Source organism: Cyrtonyx montezumae, unplaced genomic scaffold (assembly GCF_038088225.1).
Source record: "Cyrtonyx montezumae isolate F1298 unplaced genomic scaffold, pur_monq_1.0 scaffold_2, whole genome shotgun sequence".
Classification (NCBI taxonomy): domain Eukaryota; kingdom Metazoa; phylum Chordata; class Aves; order Galliformes; family Odontophoridae; genus Cyrtonyx; species Cyrtonyx montezumae.
The window spans coordinates 25,178,372-25,200,573 of record NW_027071936.1 but is presented as its reverse complement, the minus strand read 5'-3'; the positions used below and the strand labels follow the sequence as shown (position 1 = coordinate 25,200,573).

At 40.2% G+C, this 22,202-nt stretch overlaps 1 protein-coding gene across 5 annotated transcripts in view; it reads right to left on the bottom strand.

The window, feature by feature from the left end:
- Positions 1-1,544: 1,544 nt before the first annotated feature.
- Positions 1,545-22,202, bottom strand: part of LIN54 (lin-54 DREAM MuvB core complex component) — a 35,841-nt gene continuing 15,183 nt past the window's right edge. For 3 of the 5 annotated variants that reach the window (XM_065736663.1, XM_065736659.1, XM_065736660.1), the window contains exons 2-14: positions 21,126-21,853; positions 15,610-15,730; positions 12,882-13,027; positions 11,161-11,316; positions 8,625-8,841; positions 7,887-7,960; positions 7,543-7,740; positions 6,835-6,926; positions 5,546-5,617; positions 3,796-3,898; positions 3,372-3,509; positions 2,526-2,728; positions 1,545-2,071 (exon numbers count right to left, since the gene is read on the bottom strand). In XM_065736663.1, coding sequence (XP_065592735.1) covers positions 1,870-2,071; positions 2,526-2,728; positions 3,372-3,509; positions 3,796-3,898; positions 5,546-5,617; positions 6,835-6,926; positions 7,543-7,740; positions 7,887-7,960; positions 8,625-8,841; positions 11,161-11,316; positions 12,882-13,027; positions 15,610-15,730; positions 21,126-21,818 — 2,415 coding nt within the window. In that variant the 5' untranslated portion in view covers positions 21,819-21,853 and the 3' untranslated portion in view covers positions 1,545-1,869. The remainder of the gene's footprint in view (positions 2,072-2,525; positions 2,729-3,371; positions 3,510-3,795; positions 3,899-5,545; positions 5,618-6,834; positions 6,927-7,542; positions 7,741-7,886; positions 7,961-8,624; positions 8,842-11,160; positions 11,317-12,881; positions 13,028-15,609; positions 15,731-21,125; positions 21,854-22,202) is intronic. The other 2 variants (XM_065736661.1, XM_065736662.1) reach the window with 2 other exon arrangements.

The window sequence follows — 22,202 nt, the reverse complement described above, 5'->3', positions numbered from 1 at the left end:
TGTACATGTAAGAAGTTACTGTACTGACTTCTAATAAACCCAAGTCTTAATTATGGAAAAAAACAAAAACAAAACAGACACTTACTTACAGAAGAGATGGATGGATTCCCTTTTCAGAGATTTGCACTAATATACTTGCAGCTTACATTCAGGGAGATGTTACTACCAGACAAAGCCTTTCAGATAGTGACCAGCAGTCCAGATCTGGTCTCCAACAGCCATCCAATGGGCCTTCCGTTGCTGCTGGCCACCTTCCAGTCCTTTGTGCCCCCAAGTCATTTTAGGGGGTGCACCAGGAAAGCGTGGAAGAGCCTTATGCTCAGCATGCATGACCACGGGGTCCCATGAGTGGGAGCAGAAGCCTCCTTCCATCTTTTTGCCACCACACGTACATGTAGACATTTGGCTCTCCTAGACAACCTGGAGGAAGAGCTCTGCTGCATCTCTCTGCGTTTAGTTCTACATGAAGAATATAAAATCCTTTTAGGAAAAACCTAGCTACGTTGATCAGGGAGCAGAAAGACAGTTAATATAAATGCCTGCGATTAAACATGGTTATTGACATTCACATTTGTAAGTAACCTATCAGATTGATTCTGCAAATGCATTTCACTATCAAAAAAGTGATCTGAGACTGCCTGTAACAAATACTGGAAAATTCCCCTGCCCCACTGTACATACAGCTCTACATTGATTTGATTTGTGTTTTGTTGGTATTAGGGATTTTTTTTTTTTTCAGCCAAAGCATTCATATGTCTGTTTTAGCAGCAATCTTGATTCTGTGCTAGCATCCTCTCTGATCACTGCACTCTCCATCACTCTAAACAGCCCTCAAAAAAAACCAACCCAACAAATCCAAACAAAAAACCCAATGAACCACCACAATTTCAAGAAGTAGCACCACGAAGACCCACATCAGGCTGAATGCAATCTCCACCTGCATTTGCAGGTCAGTTTAGATTCAGATTGTCCTGAGTCCTCATTAAGACAACTGTAACACTCCTGTCTCCACTGACACTCAGCTTCTCAGGCTTAAAAACCTTCCTATGGAAACAGCTGAATCCTAGAAAACATAACAGCCTGCACAGCACTACCTGCAGAGAAAGATGAAGCTGCTGCAGAGCTCTGAACACCAAGCTTCACCCAAGCAACAGTGCCTGTCTGCTGCACAGGCAAAGTAGCATTACAGCATGGCTGTTGTTCCTCACTTTTAAGAGCATACCACTATATTAGCCTCTGAGTTCCATTAAAAAACAAACAAACAAAAAAACCAAAAAAAACCCCATTGAGCCCTCATCCGTGATCATATCAAAATCTTTCCGTTTATTCTATTACTTCAAAATTCCTTGGGGTCCACTCTAGTGAGGGTTTCAACCAGTTACTGAGAACAAACCTGCAAGCAGCCACTGCATACTTGCCTGCGTATTTCACACCGCTCTGTTCACTAAGGGATTATGCCATGTCAGGTCCCATGCACAGGTACTACCTTCCATTTAGACACTCGTTTTTACACATTTCCTTTCAGAAGTGACTTCAGCATAATAATTTATATATGCCCTTCAGGCAGTTATTTTTGGGGAAAGGGAAGAAAACGCCTACTCTCTTTTCTTTTAAGAAACCCAAGTTAAAAGCTGTACATCAGGAAGAAAAAAATGTCTTTTAGGAGTCATCTCATGTAGAAGAGAATTTAGCTAAGACTTAAAAGGCTCTAGATCTTGTTATAAAATATTTTCTTGTTTAATCTTCTGCAAGTCAATTAAAACAAGCACCAAATTAGCAAGTGTTACTAAATCCTCTATTCCAAACCAAAGTGTCCCTGTGCCTTAAGTGTTCTGTTCAGTTTGCTTTGTTGTGGCTCATGTGCATGTGTCAGCAGTTCATGGCACAAGGGTCACTTTTGGACTTCCCTGCAGAGTTAATAACTCTCATCAAACAGCGTCCAAACTCCTCCAGGATCATGCGCTCTGCAGCTGCTTTTGACTTGCCCATCTTCTCAGCTTGCTCTGCCTGCGCCAGGAGGCATTCACAGGTTGCATCAGCTACCTCCTTGGTTACAAATGTGAAGGGCAGCCTGAAACAAAATAAAATATCCACTCACTCCAGCAGGCAGCCAACAAGTCACAGTTTCAGACAAATGAACAGGAAGGCAATTTTGCTTTGTTCTTGCTGCCATCGAGGTAGATGCAAAACTGATTTTGAAATGCCCAGGTACACAGAACAATTATCAGCTGAATTATCACATTACTATATGAGCAGCTTGAAGTTTATCTACACTCAGTAATGGGATGTGTACTTCATGTTTTCTAGCAGCGTACAACAATGAAAAAACAATGCTTAGGACACGCTTGAATACAGCCAAGCTTTGCACACACTAGATTTCATGGAAGACAAAAGACTCCAGTCACCTGAGTACTCCTGATCCTACAGCTTATGCAGACAACATTCAAAGATGACAGGAACATACCTGTCATGTGCATCAGAAAATACGTTAGGACCAAGCAAAACTGAGGGCTGTGATAACTTACTTCCCTCCACCACTGCTGAGTGCTGGTGTTGGCCTTGTTAGGAGATCTGAGATCTGGGAAGATAACTTCGTCTTTGCAGCAGTCTGCTGCTGGACCCTAACTTCTGCAGCATCTGCTAAGTGCATCAACGTCTTTCTCTCTGGGCTTTCTTCAAAATTTTTACAGCCAACACATTTGCATATGGAAGAACACATTATTTTTGCCTGAAAGAAATAAAAAGAACATGAGAAACCCATCACAACTTAGACATTCTTTATGATTAACCACAAGACAGAAAGGAGGTCTTGTTTTAGTCTCTTATTAATTAGCCACTAGAAGAAAAATCTGTCCTCTCTTCAAATTCCGTTATTGAAGTGAGATGCCTTCCCAGAATTTATGCTTGGATTCACTACAAATCAGTTTCCCACTCATGCCCTTCTTTCCCAATTTGCTGTTTTCAGCAGAATTGGAGCAGTTAAACTACGACAGAGATCAGTCTGTCACAATCTCCACATCGACAAACTGATCAGTCTGCTGATGCAACAAACTTTTGCCTTTGGCTTCCACAGATGCACTCCATCCTGGACTGTCTGTGCAATGCTGTAATAACTAATAGAGCTCCTAGGGACATGGTGCTGTACGTTTCTTTATGTGTATTAGAGTTGCTACATATTTTAAACTGAAACTAAGGACAAGAGTGAACAACTCTGCAATGCATACAGCTTTCAAGATGTAAACTATCAGAAGGAAAAATTGACCAAAACTATTATGGGAATTTTAGCAAGAAGAAGAGACAAAGCACAGCAGAGAAGCTGCAGCACTGAATGAAAAAAGCTGAAGCCTTCAGGATGACACAGTGCTTCTTACCTCATAACACTCACAGTAGTTTTTGAGACATCCTGAACGTTTACAGTTACACCCTTTGCTGTGTCGCCGATCAGATTCTCCTTCCTTTCCTTTTCCTATTTTGGGTTTGAAGGCTTCAGGGTTTCTGTCAAGGCAAGCCTGTCAACGCAGACCCACAGGGTCAGTCACTGGCATACAGGGAGCAGAAATCAAAAGGTGCAATGCAACAGCTTACACACTGCACAGGTGGGAGATTAGGGTGTTAAACACACACCGGACATCAGAAGACACAAGCTACTTCTTACTTTCCAGCTATCTTTGGAGGTAAGCTACACAGCCAGCTTCCCTATCACAATTCCATTCAGAGACATGCTAAATTCTATACCAACAGAACATGCTCTTCACTTCAGTAACCTCAACAGTAGGAAAAAAAAAGAACTCTCACCTTTATTGCTTTTTGTCTATCATTTTCATGGTCCAGGTTGTTATAACAATTTGTACAGTTGCAGTTATTGCAGAATTCACCATTTGCAAAGCAATCACAATACCTGCAGTGGAAAATACAGAAAGCATTAACAAGCACAACCATTACCTTGTTGTAAGTACCAATGACCAGCCAGTTCAAAACAGCCTCCAGGAACTCCCATACAGCTGAAACAAAGAACTGACTGCAGTACCAAGTAAAAGGCAAACTAACGTAGGACACCACTAATACAATAATGAGTCTCTTTGATCTTCTGTGTGTTAATTTTGCCAATAAGCTGATTTCAGCTATGAAGTGATGCAGAGTGAGCAAAAGCAGGGATAGAAAATCAGCAAGTGGTACACCTCACAGGCTCCGAAGCACAGGTAACTATGGAAAGGATCCAAATGAGGACAAAACAGTAGTTATTGGAGACTTTTTAAAGGGTCAAGCATGTGAATAAGAAGCAGTGAAATACTGACTGGAACAACCTATCACATCCCTTTGATTCTTTTCTACCTGTGTGCTACCTTCTGCCAAAACCAAGATCCCACCAGGTACACCCCTCACAGGCCTGGTACGTGGAAGTACACCACATTCATTCTCACCTCAAGCATGATTTTGAGCCACTAGGAACTCTGATAGGTTTCTATCACAGTACCACTTCCAACAACAGCTGACAGAAATTGCTGATCCTACTCAGCTGATTTTCTAATTCTGCTGAGAGTCTGTGTTCATTATTCTCCCAGAGTTTCCAGAGCATTCAGGAGCCAGACTAAAATATGTTAGATCCCTGGAGTTATCCACACATCTGGCACCATGAAGGCAACAGGCATGTATGTTGTAAAAGAAATGGAAAACTAAACAACAGAACAGCTAGACCTCTTCTTGTTTATCCTGCCTTCTGTGCAGCAGACAATTTTAAGACTATAAAGTACAGGGGATACCCCCCCGATGCCACAGTGTGGAGTCTGTTACATGAAAACAAACCCAAAAAGAACAAGTTAAACAATCCTTAAAAGAGGTTCAGATACTATTGAATCTTTTTCCTTTGAGAAGCACGCCACTGACTTTTTTCTTCTTTGTCTAACTCTTATGGAAGCACAGATGAATATTTCCTCCTAACATTGTACAGAAATCTGAATACTGACTCTGCCTAGGTAAAAAACAAACAAACAAACAAAACAACAAAAGAAAAATCCAATTTCTAAACTTAAGATGTTTTGTGTCAACACTAAATGGAAGAGTAAAAAAAAACTCAAGAGGATGACCAAACCTTAGACTTAATAAGAATCGCTTGTCCATTTGAGTGTTTTAAAAACACTGCTTTCCCCTCCCAAAACATAATGAAACAGAAAAAACAACAAACCAAACAGCCCAATTTTGCTGTAGTACTTCATATCATGTACCATTATTCATGGGAGTTGCTGGAGTACAGCAGATGCCCACTGATTATGTTGTTGGATGTAACGTCACTGACAGCCAAAATGCTGAGCAGAATTGGCTCTACCATGCACAAGGGTTAGAAGTTTAGGACACGTGAGGGTCTATACAGCTCACATAAGCTGCACAATGGCACACGCATGGCAACATCCCCATCAACGTCAACAATAACTTCACATTAGAAGCCAGACGTAACATTTCTTAAATACCTAAAAACATTTTGATTCTTGGGATAAATACTATATATATATTAAAAAAAAAGAATTAAAAACAAACAAAATGTACTTACAATTTCAAACATAGAGACTTTGTACAATTGCAGGGCTTCCGGGGACGATTTGCAGATTCAGAAGGAATTATTCTGTAGGAAGGAAAAAATGTGTCTACTTATACACAATTTGATCAGTTTTTTCCTATTTTAAATTCAAGTAACCTGCTCATAGTACAAACTCCAAATAATCTTCACGTCCCCTTTCTGATAGGTTTTTGGCTGACTGTAACCAACCATCATATATAGTGCTTTTTCAATTTGGAAAGAGCTGGTTATTCACTTTATTCACTGTAAATCTGCCTGCACATCTTAAGTAGAAATAGGGCTTAAAGCTAGAGGATACACCATAACTGCAACGTGCAGTCACAAAAAGCTTCCTTAGAAATTCCCTACACAAAGGGGACTAGGTCCAAAAAACGTTCATAGAAGAGGATCATATCTTCACCTTCATACACACTGGAACAAAATAAAAAAAATAGAGTAAATCCAGAAACAATATGCAAGCAAGCCAAAACATTGCCTTAGGTTCAAAGATGAATTTTATATCAAATGCAGGCTTTAACTGCTCTTCAAAACTAGGATTTTGTGACATTAATCGCTTTTGATTCATTCAATCCCCATCCAGCAATTTCTGCACATTTCTGGAGATTAAACCAAACCCAATCATTTGAATAGCTGCAGCTGGATTAGGGATTAGTCTGCATCACAGTTTTGGTTGCAGCATCAAAAAGCACTTCAGTTTACATGGTTTCTAGCAAACAATAACACAAAAAACCACCAACAACTAAGGCAGTTGGCTCAGCACAGGGAAAATAATCCATGTTAGTTATTTTCATCTCTAGAAAAAGATACAAGACTGAAAAATAACTCTAAAGACTACTGCTAGGATTCTTTTGGGGCTTTAGTTGTATTTTGCTGCTCGGTAAGATTTCTGTGTGTGCTAAGCTAGATGCTCCTGAGAAATCTAAGCATTTCTCTCTAGCAATGTCAAGAAATAGCCTGCAGCTCCAAGGTACTGATACAAGATGAGGAACAAGCACCAGAGGAACCTTCAGGTCAGCTTTCTACTACAGGAACTGGGGGGCTGGAATGGCTTTATCAAGAGACTGGCTCAACTGTTAGCTAGATGGACGACTTTGAGTCAGAGATGGTAGCCTCAATGCAGTACACTTTATTTCTTTAGAAACCACACAAAATACAGAAAAAAACCCAACACCCCAATAGTGCTGAAAGAAGCAGTGAGTTCAGCAGCCTATACACAGCAGTACTGTTGTCTTCAAACCCCCTCCAATTTACAAAACACTCACCCATTGAATGGTAGCTGTGCTTGGGACTGGATACTGGATGTCCCAGTGAAGCCAGTGTTGCTTGCTATAGATACATATGATGATTGCTGTAGCTAACAGAACACAAAGGTTACACACGTTACACAAGGTAACATGAAATAAATTGAAGTATGCTCAATAGGATTTGTGGATGCTCTTTTAATTAGCTTTCCAGATACTGTTCTGAAAATAATATGATTGTAAACACAGATTTTGAAATTTGCAGGAGTTGGACCAGGCAGCAAGTTCTTGTCCTCATACCTGGCATAAAAGCCACTATTTTAGAGTATGTTTCTATTCTCTATCAGTGATTCTGAGGAGAAGTTTCCAAAAAAATTGTATCACTTACTTTAAGAGAAATGGATGGGAAAGACACAAGTACTAGTTTTTGTTCATTTGTTTATTTTTTAAAGGACAAACAATAGCTTTAACAAAACCAAAATGGAACTAAAGAATAAGGCTGCTACCAGTGATGCCACAGGCTGATAGAATCTTTGTTTGAACAGATTGGTTAATCAGCCTTGAGTAAAAGGTTTTACTTATTCTCCTTTTCAATTTTCAGTGTTTACTAGATTGCAAGAAAGAGTACAACTAATCCCTACACCTTCACTGAAGAGCAAGAACTTTCAAAAGGAAGGCAGTTTGTTCCATAACAGCACTGCTTTATTTATCTCGGGATTAAGACCATACCTGTGTAACATACTGAGCTGGAAGGACTGCATAGCCAACATTTCCTGTGCCAGGTGCTGGTGCCAATACAGTGCCTGGGGGCAGGTTGGTGAGGTTGGGCTGTATCTGTGGCAGTGGAGTGGCTGGCATAATTAGTCTTTGTTGGGGCTGACTAGTTGTAACTATCTGGGAAGTTGGGTTGATGGGTTTGGGCACCACCTAAAAACAAAGTAAGTTTTCATGAAAAAAAGAATTTTTTCAGAATACAACCCTATTAATAGAACATTTCAAGACAGTGCTGGAATTGGACTTATTTTCCCTTCCAGCTGAAACAAGTCAGTAACATACATTTATGCCAAGCTCACCTGTTTCACAGTCTGTGCTGGCACTATGGGAACAGACATCCGCACCGGGGTTGTATTCACCACCACTGGCTTTGCTGGTAATATAATATATTATATTAGACACACAATATAAGATTAACACACATTATTCACTCAGTCCGCAGTTGAGACGTTAAGACTTTCACGGGTACAGAACGTAAGGATACTTAATCTCTGCATAGTTACAGAACTAACTGACCAAACTCATAGTACCTAACACTTCTGTCTAAAAATCATCTATGTAAACAGTTATTCATAGAACTGTGCATGCATGTTTAATAGCAATAGTCTAAAAACCAGCTTGGATGCAGAGATCCTCTGGATTCTTTTTCCTTTTCCAAGAGGAAACTATAAAACCACAGCTTGTTTTGACATCTTCATTCCATAGCAGCTTCAAAAAGCGTGGACAGAAATCAGCAGATAAATGTGTCACTTCCAATGCATTTTATACTGAAGGATTTTAACACTGCAGCATTTTGCCTGGATGCACATGAACTGTCATGGCTTCACATTTTTAATATGAAAACTTTGTCACAGAGGGGCATTTCCACAGACAAAGCTGAGACAAGAGTAGGAAATGAAACCTTACAAAACCTACCACAAAACCAGGTACATCTGGTATTTTGGAAAGATTTCTTTTACACGACCATTTTAGTCCACAAAAGCCAAACTAGAAAAACTAAGAAAAAGTTTACATAACACATTAGCACCAGCACTTACCCTGCTGGAGAGGTTGCGTATTCGTACTGGGATTCTGACTGGCCGACTGGGTTGAGCTACTGGCTGTTGTGGCAGTAACAAGTCTGACATAATGGAACTTGCTTCCAGGTACCTGAATCTGCTGTACATTCGGAGCAGTTGCCAAGGGAATAATTGTCTTGAATTGAGATGTACCCACTCCTCCTACAGTAATGGCCTGTACTGCTGATTTCACAGCCTATTAAACCAACAAAAAGAGCATAAAGTTACTTTTACTAATGGAGAGAGAACACCAGCATATTTATTCCTCAATTTGTTAATGAGGAATTCTTCAATCCATTAGCATCCATGAGAACCAAGTCAGTTATTCCCCATTATTTTGCTTTCCAGAATAAGAACAACTAATAGATTCAATGCCACTCAAAACTTGGGGCAAAGCAAGCTCAGCTCCCTTTCCAATTCTTTACAGTAATCTCCTGAGTAAAGTAACATTTGCCTGAATATGGAAACTCCGTTTGCTTCCCAAGATGCAACACATGCTAAATCAGACATCAGCTGAAAGAGGACTCTGTAGTCAAAATCAAGCAGGGGACAAATAAAAAATATTTCTATTAATTAAAAAAAACCCCAACATGGTGACAACTCCTTGCAGAACTGTTTGTGCTAGACTGCACTGTGATTTACCTCTGTCTACAGATATGTCTTGTTGGACAGACTGTGATGAATACACACAAACCACTGTGCAGCCAACAATGTGGAAATGGAACTGAGTCCATATACTGATTGCTGAAGAGATGAGAAAGCTGGCAGGCTGCAAAACGAAAGAAGCAAGAACAATGAAGAGTAGCAAAACTGATTTTCTAAATAATAAAAGCAAGAAGGAGAAAGAATTGAATTTTTGGCAGACTTGCACTGCCCCACAGTCGAGATAACAGTGCATTTAGAATTCACAAGACTCCATCTTCCCAATTTCTCTCAAACTATAGATTGATGACAATCATTATGTTCATTATATTTGCACACACTGCATGAGCTTGGTAACAGCCTCTTTTAACCATCCTTTCTAGTAACCTCAAACATGGGTTCATTCCTCTTCCTTGTTCTCAGCTACAATGGATTTCAGCTATTTATTCTCAGTATCTACTAAAACTGATATGTATTAATATGATGTATTAATCACTGTCAATTCAGCTAAATTTTAGTGGTAAATGTGATTGATACTATGATATGACATTTTTAGAACCTTTTTCTAGCTCCCTAGCTGCTGGCGGCTACAGGGGTAAAATCTCAATTTATACATACTTCACTGGAAATACAAGCCCAGTGTTTTAGAGATTTTTTTTGGGGGGGAGGGGACACACACATACATATATATGTATCAAAATCTCAGCAACACAGAGTAACAGCAAATAAGCACTGTCTGCAAGCATAGTTACAGAATGTTATCACAGAGAGACCAGCTTGGGCGAAGCGCAGGAATCTAGCACATGAATTACTGATTGTCATCCAAGAACAACTGGGAGAATGCTAATGTTTAAGCAACAGCTCTCCAAAGGGTATGTTCTTGAGCCCTAAGAAGACAGGAGAAATCTTGTGTTTCAAATAGCTTTGGATCAGATCTCAATACGCATACTACAGAGGAATCTCAGATACGTCACTTAGTTTCCTTGTGTTAGAGTGAGTTTTTATTTTAACTACTTTAAATAGACAATCTCACCAATTTTATTCTGAAATACCAAATCAAATCACACTGGTGTTTACGTCCCCATGTCACCATCACTATTAACACATACAATACTAAGACTAGCAACATCTGCTGGAGCTTTGGGTCTTTTGCAGTGCATACAGCTGTTTCCACAACCTGCTATTTCCTTCTTCCTTATTTACATTTGCACACTGTCTCCTTCATGTTTATCAAAACAGGAATACAGACACTAAGACAGGAAAAGATTCCCCTAAGATGACAAAGGGGGAGGATAAAAGAACTCACACAACTGTAGTTTGTAAAACAGCTCAATTCTGTCTTCTTTCATTAACGCAAATCAACTTTTTTAAAAATTCACAGGGAGCATCTTGCTTTTTTCTAGTAATAAAATCACTGATTTATAATTCTGCAGGTGTCAGAGCACAGTTTTACTTATGTAGACTTTCACCACAAGAATATGAACTCCACTGTTGCAAGCCTCAGAAATACCCAGAAAGCAGCCCTGGTTGGTGGCACAGAAGCACTGCTCTTGGAGTAACTTATTCCTTTCTACTGACTAATTCTTCCTACTATGATAAGGTGCCAATAAGACAACGTGGGAAATATACAGAGACAAGAGTTAGCCCTAAGCGAGGCTTCCCCAGGCTGGACATCTGCTTTCTACGTGCACATCCTTGAGCAGGCTGGCAATAGTTGACAGCCCTCCATGGGAGGACCACCTGTTCCTTTGCCAACTTGAGCAAAAGCCTTGTGACTGCTCGCTGCCAGCCTGCAGATCAGCACCCTAGATTCCCCACAAGTGATGAGATGAGACGCAGACATGCTAGAAGTTAAACAAAAGTCAGTCTGTACCTGCGTGGTTGTGTGGTTGACTATGGCCTTCCCAGGGGAGGAGGGTGCTGACTGCTGCACTGTGAGGATCTGCTGTCCTAACGCTACATTCAGTGGGATGCCCACCGTCTTCTGGGGGGAGTTGGGAGGCTGGGAAGCCACTGACACCACTGTTAGCTGCTTGGCAAAACAAAGAAGCAGTTTACATTTCTGTGCAGTATGCAAGAACCTGTCCATATATGTCCCTCTAATTATGAGAGGTACAGTTCTCCCACAGTACATCAAGTTCTTCCTGTGAACAAGAAAGATGCATTCTAATCACAGCTCCTACTGCGCAACCTGGCTGTACAATCACAGCTTATACACAGGTTAGAAACTTCAAGGCAACGTCAGTTTCCAGCACAGACAGGCCCCTGCAGAAAGTCAGCACTGCTTCTGTTTAAGCTGGAAACTCTGCACACTGAATTCATAGCACTGTCAGGATGGATTTCTGGAATAACAGCTTTATAATTGGCACCATGACAGCTACGTGATCAATGACTATTTTTTTAAAGAATGGAAACAAAAAGACCACTGAAATGAAAAAGCCATCTTACTTGATGCTGTTAATTCAGCCCAAATACAAGAATTTGATCAGCATTTTCAAACAGTTTCCAGATTCCTATAAGATCCAGTTTTCTGCAGTGTATTGCTTGACTACTCTATTTTACATACTCATAACCTTCTGCTGCAGTTTCAGTGATAAAACCAAGACAACTTCCATGGCTGATCTTGTACCTATTGTTTCAAGCTTCCTACTCTAAGTTTTAAGAAAGATTCACAGGTTTTGCAACTACTTCAAAGATACTTAGAACTATTTGTCTACAGTAAACTCAGGAGGTAACTACAAGACTTTTTACTCCCACTCATCTGATAAATCTTAGAATAAGATTTATTTTACAGCTTCCCTGCATTGCTTTCCTCAGCAATAATTCTAAAACAAAAGTCCTTTGCTCCATTTGCATAGCTTTGCACATTTCATGGCTATTGCGTGTCCAAACTAAGAAAATCTTAATTCTCACATCAGTTTTCATACATTATACTTAGTTTGCATATGTTATACATCTCAGTTCTCACTCTAAGACTCATCCTTTTTCCAGCAATACTCCCCTCAAGGCAATTTTATCAGGTATGAGATACGAGCATCACTGCAATGCTCATCTGCAACACAACTTATAACGCACAAGTTACCTTCCTGTCAATTGTCTGCCTGTACCAACGTCTCACTCTGTCAAGGATCAATGCCAATCTCATTTATGTCAGCCAAGATTAAAGACGACTAAGTTACACATGGAACATCAGACTACGGTTGGTAAATGTTAACCTATTAAAAGTAACTGAGATCTCCTCTTAAAAAGCCTGCTGAATTTTTAGGAAGTTGTTAAAAAAAACCCACAAGTATTATTTGAGTATTTGGCAGCATTTGGCTAGATGAGAACAGCTGCTCTCAGAATAGATGCATAGGGAATGGCAAAAAGTGACAGGAATGGGAAATTAATGCAGTAATGCATACTGAAATCACATTAAAGGAGCTAGCTGACAAATCCAGCTTAGGCTACTAGTGCAGAGCGGAGCATAGTGACACACAATAGAGACTCTGGAATGGCAGATCACAGACAGTCTGCAGCAAAACTGAAACAGAGCTCCGTTCAGACCACTCTGCAGCAGAGACAAGAAGGCTGCAGCCAGTATAGGGTCCTTACCTTGTTAGGGGATTTGAGTGGTGAGATAGCTATCTTATTCGGTGTCTGTTGTGTTGTTGTACTCAAAGATGATCCAATAACTCCACTCTCAGAGATCGTTATTGTCTTTGGTGGTGTTCCTGGAGTAGATTGTGAAACAACCCTGCCTACAATCAAGAAAGGTATGGTCAGCTGAACTATCACCATTTGCAACTCGTAAAGCAGAAGTTTTCTCTGGTTAGCATGCAGCTGATCCTCACCTGAAGGTACACTGCCTAGCAGAAAGAACAGCAGAATTCTTTAGTTTCAGCAAGAGAATAATTTGCATTACTAAACATAAAAGACTGTTTATTTAGGCTTAAAAAAAGCTTAGAGTTATATTGATCTTTCTGTGACATTCAGTTGGTAAACCTACAGAACTAGCACAGCATCCCCAGGCACAAAACCCTCCAGTACTCCTGCCCTGCACACAAATACCCTGACAGCTGGCAGCTTGCTAGGAAGTCCCCAGACTGCTGCCAATGTGCAAGAAAGTGTGAACTGGGAAGGGGGGGGGTCGGTGGTGGGTGCTTCTTTTTACAGCTCTGCCAGCAGAAACTCTCTATATGACCATGAAAGTAGTGCTTAGCGTCACTCCACATTCAACTGCGACCTCTTTTTCCCTTCAGTTTGTGTTGGCGGTTGGCTTTTTCACTGCCTACAGAATAGATGACACTTGCGAAAATAAGGGTGGAGGTGTAACTCCACATAGAAGCTGCTTTTATGATAGCGAAGAAGCTTAAACATCAAAAGCTCCAAATCACAAAATCAGCCTCAGCAACACTGCGAAACTCCAAGAGCAGGGGTTTTTTGGTTTTTTTTCTTCTTTTTTTTTTAATGCTTTTAAACTTATTTCCAAAGAGTGCTTGACCACTGAGCTTTCCTCTGCTGCCCTTGGGCTGAGACTTATTTCTGTCATAGCTTCTCTTTTACACATAACCGTGTACTATGTATCAAAATCAAACAAGACAGATTAACTTTTTGATTCAAAACCACCTGGTGACACAATGTTAACTCAACCAGCAGCTATCACTCAACACTATCATCCCTGCAGAAAGCTGCCTTCCCCTTGAGATCAGTGTGCTCTAAGACATCCTTCACTTTTGTGCAGCCAAAGTAACAGCACACTTGGTTGCTAAAAACATGCAACCTGAAAAATATCACCCTCTGTAGTATTCAATACTTCTAAGCTGTTCCCCACTACTCTGCCATTGCGACAGTTTTTCCCTTCTTACTACATTCCCTCTGATGCCCTTGGCATCAGCTTCCTAAACAGAATCTGTCTCCTTACAATGACAATTCTTTCAAACACACCACTTGCACCTCAACTGGTAGAAATTTCCAAGCAATTAAAAATGCCTATCAGACCAAGAAAAACACATAAGCAAATCAGAGTACAATGCAATCTCCATATACAAGCCTCCCTGAGCTGGCAAACTGTACTGGTGGTTGAGGTGGAAAGAGGGAAGGAAGATTTCCCTTCTCACTTACAAAAGCACCTTCACCTCCCAGCAATGCCTCTTGCAAGATCAGGGAAAAGTACTTTGTATTCTCCAGGATATTCATATTAAAGGTATAAGTTTATTTCTTTTGTAATGTATTTGTTTTGTCAACACTGCACAGATACATTGTGGGCCATGTGTTTACTTTCACTCTGGAGGCAGCAGAATTTAGGAACAATGAAACAAGACACTTGTAGAAACAATTTCTGCTGTGGCTCCTTTGTTCCTTTTTGTTTGTCAATTTTCACATAACACCAGATGGAAATGTAATGCTTCTCAAAGTGGCCTTTTTTTCCTCCCAAAGTTTAAAAAATAAAAACACAAATAGCTTTATTCAGGTGTGTATCAATGCAGTAAAGAAATCTTATTATTTATAGGTCTGAATGTTTAGTGGAGAACCATTTGAGGAAAAGGAGTAAGCAGCAAGTGGGAACTGGGACATCCAGTTTCACAGGCAACACCAAACTGGGCTTAGGCCAGTCTGATGGCACAAGGAAACGATTATGACTCAAATATGCACCAATCACTGGTCACAGTGGAGGTGATGAGTACAGGAGACAGCTGCTTTTGTTTTCAACCAGCTCAAGTCCCAGCTCTATGAAGACTTAACACACTCATTTAAACCCTTAAGGGGTTTAAAAAACCTTCAGAGCTCTTAAAGCAACTCCAGGTCTCCACATTTGTCCTTTTGAGATAATTCATGTGCATTTTTATCAAGGGACACATGAGCCCCACTGCCAAAATGAACAAAGCAAACACTGGGGACAGTTCATCTCTCAGAACTGTTTCTCTTGTTATTTGCAAGTATTACATTTAGGTCTATCGTAAGTAGATTATAGCAACGTAAGAGCATTCGCCTCCTTTTCCACTTTTTTATTTCTATAAATTATCCATAAATATTTTATCAAGATGCCTTTCCTCAGGCTGAGGTGTTTCTCTCTTTTCCCCAAAAATCCTGGAAGTTAAAATATTTTGCAGGAAAATGAAAACAATACAAATCTACAGCCATGTAACTGAGCAAAGTAAGAGGGAATCAACCACTCCCCATGCCTGCTTCTACCTACCAAAATCTTGGTGGATTGTTTTCTCCCCAGTTACTTGAGGAATCTATAACAAAAATTAATTAAAAAAAAAATTCTACCACTGCCACCTCTTTTGAGTAGCCTTAAAAAAAAACTGTAAAGGAAAACAAGTTAAGTAAGTACAACCTGCAATGACCGGTGACACTTGAGTGGTCTGCCCTGTAACAGCTTTGCTATTGATTGGCTTTGCAAAGATCAGCTTGGTGATCACTGGGCCTGAAGTTGCGGTTCTTGTCTTCTTTGCAATCTGAAATATGGATAAAAGAAGAGCTCAAGTAACTTGAGTGTTTTGGATGTGAATGGTTATACTGTTATGTATATCATATGAGGGCAACATTCACACACAGAAGCAGAGAGAAATTGTTCAACTCATACTCTACCTCGATTTCTCATTGGTTATCATCTGTGCCACTTGAGAGAGCAAGCCAAAGCACGGCAGCTAAATTCCTTACAGTCATCCTATAAGGTCTCTGTACAAACATGGCTTGATTTCAAGATACCGTTATTAGCGTCCTGAAAATAAACCTCACGTATAATCTGTCTATATCAAAACATCCAGTTAAAAGCACAGTCTTAAAATTTGAAGTTAAAAAAGTCACCTGAAAATGCAACCAGGACATAACTTGCTCCTCAAACTATCTCAACAAGACAACTACTGCTCTGAAATAGCTCTTCACCAGTGCTGACATAGCAGCGCGCTTCTGCCCTACAAAAGGGAGAAAAACTAAGTGGGAAACTCCCAGAAGTCTTGGGCATTGGTTAACTAGCAGAAAATCAATTGGCTACATCTAGGTCTACTGTATAGGTTTCACAGCAGATCCTGTCTCCAGAAGTACTGTTGCACCAGGAACAAGCATGTGCAATTTGATGAGACATTGTTTCACCTTGAAGATTTTTTGTTTAAAAAGGGTTTGGTAACAAAGACTTCCCTGCTCTCTCCCCCCAACTTTTCCATACTGAAGGGTCTGCTACTAGATGCATTTATCCTAACCATTTCTATAACCTTGGCATCCAGACGGTGAAGAATTCAAGAGGTGACTTCTTCTTCAGTATGTAGTACTGATCCATGGGGCTGTCTCGCATCCCACCAGCCACCAACTCTAGCCATGTCACAGACCCATGACATGGCATCCACATGGGGAGCCACGTACCAAATTGCAGATTTGGCTTTGCAACTGAAGCAGTTAACCAGAGAAACCTCACACACATACTAAAATATAGACATAACAGCTGCTTTCAACAGCCTGAGAAAGTTGTGATTGCTTAAATGGAGCAATTGAGTAGGCTGGATGTTGTGGTTTCCCCATACACAGACTAATTTCTAGCATTTGCTGACTAAGAACACCTCCTTCACAGTAGAGTAACACTGAAGCATTCTAAACATTCTGCATCACATAATGAATTCAGCAGTCTTTGCACAAAGATCAAGTGTGAAGCTGTTCCGAACTGCCAGCAGCATGCTTGCAGGACGGCTGGGGCAGCCAGAGCTCCACCTGCGATGGGTTCAAACCCTCTGGCCTCCCACAGAAGGGCTATGTCTCTGTGTGTTTGAGCTGTGCCCAGCCAAGGGAAAGGGGCACCTGTCAGCTCCAACACTACACAGCACCAGAGGACAAATCATGTTTAGAGGATGCCTTGTGTTCCTCTGCATTTAGACCAGAGTGCTCTTTGGAGGAAACTTTCACCCTAAAATGAAACAGCAAGGAAATCCCCCCACTCTTTTTGAAATATATATTTTTTCACAGAAAGATGTTTCATTCACAGCACACTTTATAAATGTAACTTGAAGACATTTAAACATCTCAAGAATTCGATTCTCTTTACACATATACAGGGGATGGATGAACACAGTCTAGTAGTATTTTACAAGCCAAACTGCACACATTCTAGTTTCTGATAAATTTCCCACATTTTACCTGTTGGATTAGCAATTTCCATTCTGCTGAAGTTAATCCTAACACTGCCACAGGTTTCAGACCAACTCAACTGCTATTACTTTTAGTCTTTGAAGGAAGGGCAAAATCTGACTCTGAACTTGACCACCACCTACCAGAACACAAGCACTGAACAGCAGCTGTTTCCCACCAATAGTCATTAACCTTGCTTAAATTACTTGAGTAAACACTTGTAAAATACCAGCTAACAACATGAAAAATCTCAGAGAAAAGTAAAAATCCCAATACAATAGCCAGTTAACACAAGTAGCCCTGCTCCCTACAGGCTCAGCTTACAATACGCTCCTGTTGGTCTAGTAGGTAGTTTAACAACTTCTAAGAAAAGATGGAATCCCTTCAGGCTTTTGGAGACATAGCAAAACCCCACCACAGTTCCCTTGGTCCTTAGAAAGAGGCCTCATGCACCCAGCCAGCTGGCTTACCCCTGGCAGCAAGCCTTTCTGAGAGCTCTGCTGCAGGAGCTGATAGTCCAAGTGCTTCAGTGGGAAACTCATTACCCACTTCAGTATGACTGGAGAAGCCAGAGGAAATAATGAAAATGACAGACTGCCCATTCGATGCTTAAGCAAGAGCAAGTACTCCAGAGCTCTCTGTCACTGCCTACACTAATCACAGGAAGTTAATATTATTCCTCTTGCATACATAAGCTAAGCATGCTCTCCACAAGTTACTTCGAATTAGACTGCAAAAGTACTTCCCATGGCAACAAGCTTTTCAATTAGGAAATTATTAATTTAAGAAGCACTCTCCAGTCTTCTCCTCTGTGAAGAGAAAGATTAACATGCAAGCATCTCTACTTCAAGGGTTAATTTGTGTCTGTAAGTACTTCCCACTAACCAAGATTAACAAGCACACTTCTGCAACCAGACTCTGACTTCAGCTGTCAAACGATGTAATAGTGACATAGAAAAAGGAACACGCACACCTTGAACTTACTGCTGGATACAGAACACTACTACCACAAAGAAGCTAACATACTATAAATCCACTCCCTAGATGACCTCACAGGAGGTCGCCCATGTGTAGCCACACCCTATGTAATTTATACTTGGTATAACAGAAAAAAAACAAACACAGAGACTTGAAAAAGATGATAACAACATGCTCCAGAAAAGTTAATAAGGATACTGCATTAGGAACAGATTTTCTGTGGGGTTAGTGAGTACACGACATTATTTTTCCACCATGAGACACAGCCACAATGCTGGCTTAGCAGTTGTTTTGCCGTGGTAGCAATTGTGCTACAGACACATAGATTTAACTGCTGAAACACACAGCCAGTTACCACACCAAGCCAAGTTCAAGTCAAACCAGTCTAGTGACAGCTGTGGTGGTGGGTCTAGACCTCTGGTTGAGTCACCTGCAAGGCTAAACTGCTTTGCACTGAAGTGCCAGCTAATATACTAGCACATGGTGATTTTTAAGCTTGCATGCAAGCAGGAACCCCAGCCTAAGAGCTGAAGCATTTGCCAAATAGTTTTTTCCACATTCAGGGTAGTGATTTCAACTATATTGTGACAAGCCACCCAGGTCTACAGAAGGGAAAGCAGTAAGAGCTTCTCTTGGTATGGAAGAATCTTAAGGTCATACTACATTTTATGCTGCATAGTCTAACAACTCTCAACATTGCAGAGAGGGAACAAGATCACAGGGCATATTCTGCTGGAATTCACATCAACTGCCCTTTCTCAAGTGCTGAGATATCAAGTGTTACAAATATGTAAGACTAATTTTCTTAATCTGAGAAGTTACTAGTATAGTGATAATATAAGGAGAATTGTACAGAGGCTCTTAGTTATCCAAGTCTAGTCTTTTATCAATTCATTTTTCAGGAACAAATCCAAATGACAGGTCCCTGTGCATTTGAAAACAATTGAACCACATGAGTTAAGTTACACATAAGCGTTGGGAAGCAGGGAGGCATTCATGGCTTTTCCACTCAGAAGGTGCCAAGAAGACACTGGAAGTTTAGGGTTTCACTGCAGATCGTAGGGTAAACGCATGACTTCATTTTCAAAGCCAGAAGCTTGAAGCACGGGTTACCTCCCTGTCATACATAGTAAAAGTAGACTGAATATCTCATCTAGCCTCATATAACCCTTTGATAAAGTAATTTTCTGCAGGGATAAGTGCTGTCTGGGAGCTGCTCATGTAGCTGTCTTTCCTGCAGTATCAGGCAGTTCCAACAAACTGAACACTGTCATTATGCTTTTCATTTCTACTTCTACTTCCTACTTTCCTTACAGGTTAAAAAAGCAAACAAGTAACTTGAATTAACAATTCAATCCATTTGCAAAAGGAAGCAAAGATTTGATAACAAGATAAGAGGTCGCAACAAACTTAACTGCAGTCAGACATTAATTTTAAGCCCATTTGTATGGGCTTAAAATTTGCTTATATTAAGGAACCTGTAGAATTCCTAATGACAAACAGTAGAGGTCAATCATTGATTCACATGTAACCTCAGACAAGCAAAAGCTCATCACATGGAAGTTACTTTCTTCTCAGTTTCTTATATTTGCCAGTTAGCATTAACTGAAGTGAACAGGAACTGATCCACTCTTACATGTTCCTGTACTGACACACAAGCAATGACTTTAAAAAGCTGTAATGTCAACAGCATCATTAACAATGAAGGTGCAAAAACAAAAGCCACATATAAAATAGATGTATTTAAAACAGTCAATTATTAAACACTTTTTCGTGCAGATATAATGTAGCAACAAAGGAGGAAAAAGCAGAAATAGGTGCAAGGATCATCTACTGATTTAAAACAAACTATCACAGTGACAGCTGTTCATGCTTGCTTATCATGAAATACTAGCTGTAGAATGTATCACTGCTCATGGTATGCTTAACAGTTAGTCATTTCACATGTGTGGGAAATTTGTTTTCTCATTTTACTCAACTGTAAAAACTATTATTTTCCACCATAACTTCCACTGAGTTCCAGCTTTCCGTCCATGATTTTCTGATTTGTGTCTCACCTCCATTTAAAACAAAATCACTCACATTCAGTTCTGCAACATATCAGATGACATTCAGACCTTTTTGGCTAACAGCCCACATCTTTTCAAGATATTTTCAGATTCCCTTCAGATTCTCTCTACTCCCAGTTATCTCAAGATCTGTACTTGAGTCAGGAAATAGAACTTAGTGTTCACCTTACAATATCATCTAGTTGATCAAAACATACCGATAAGCTTAAGCAGATTTAAGGCAGACAAGATGCACCATTTTTTTTCCTTCTCCAATGCATTATGTTCTTTGGAGACTTTACTTGTAACAAGCTAAATTTAAGAAGCTAGTTTCTCTTAAAAGAGGACAGCAGCGTATACTTGGAATTAAGAATGGTAGTCATCAAGAGTTCAATTCAACCTCATGAAAGCATATAGAGTTTATTTTAAAAAAATGAAAACAATGGGAAAATTCAATATAATGAATTTTGATAGTTAACTTTCTCTAAGGCAAACTCCCAAGATTCAAGACTGTAGCTGGAGATAAAAGGCATACAATTGTAAACGCATTCACAGATGAAAGAGTGGGCTAAGAGCAGCATTGTACTTTCATACAAGGAAAAGAAAGGCTGAAAGCAACCTTTCAGTGTGTCAGCCAGTGAAGGAAGTAGACAATAGTCGCACCAACAGAATCATTTTAAAGAGGTTTCATCAGCATAACTCACTTTACCTGTACTGTTTTTAATTGCTGGGTCTGCAAAACTGAAGGCTGGGCAGCAGTATTTATCAGCTGACTTCCTTGTGTTAAAGCTGAGACACCAACAACAGGTTTCACTTCTGACCGACCTCCAATAACAACTTTGATCTGCTGGCCTTGTACTTTGGAGTCTCCACCTTGGGTTTGGGACACAGACTTCTGTGACTGTGGGAGCTGGCAGCGGGGTAATGCTAAAACAATGGGTTGGCCAGTCTTGCCCAAAGTCGTTACAATTAGCTTTTGCCCATCTGGTTTAATACTCTGACTGCCTATTTTAAGGTCAGTGGTCTTATTCAGAATAATCTGATTGGATGATATAGTGACTGGGGTCTGAGCACCAAGTTTATGGAGACCACTTTGAAAGGCAGGCTTTACGACTGAATTTCCTTCAGTTTTTATAGTTGTGGTGTTTGCAGTCACATCGCCCGAGTGATTACTGGGTGCAGTAACCGGTTCTGTGGTGACTGTGGCTGCAGTTGTAACTGAAGAGTCACTGGTGGAGCTTATGTTCACTATTTCTTCCAGTTCTGTTTCCATGGGAATAGAATCTCCCATCGGTGAAGACACGATAACTGCCTCAATGCTGTCATCTTCCACCAGAGTTATACCAGTGTCCATTATTTCCTCAGGGAGCAAGCTGTTCACTTCTGCTGGAACCACCTCCATTTTAGCAGTCGTGGCAGTGATGACTGTAGCAGGTACTGCAACAGAAGTAAAAATAATAAGTTAGTGGTTTCCAAAGAATAGACATTTTGCAAAGCTTTATGAATAACATTATCAAAAGAAAATGGACAATAGCAGAAAAGACTGAAAGTATTCTGCACACACAAAGGAAGAAAAAGAAAAAGCTGTCAGATCCTAACACATTCTGATGATTTTACTTGGAATAAGAATTTACACCAAAGCCCTTCAACAACATCCATTAAAATAAAATACAGGCACTGACTTGCTGCAGAAAGTCCACTTTTGGCAATTTAGTACACATAAAGAAGTGTTCCCCCTAAAATGGGTACCTTGTTCACACAGATATTTAGGCTTACTGAGATACAG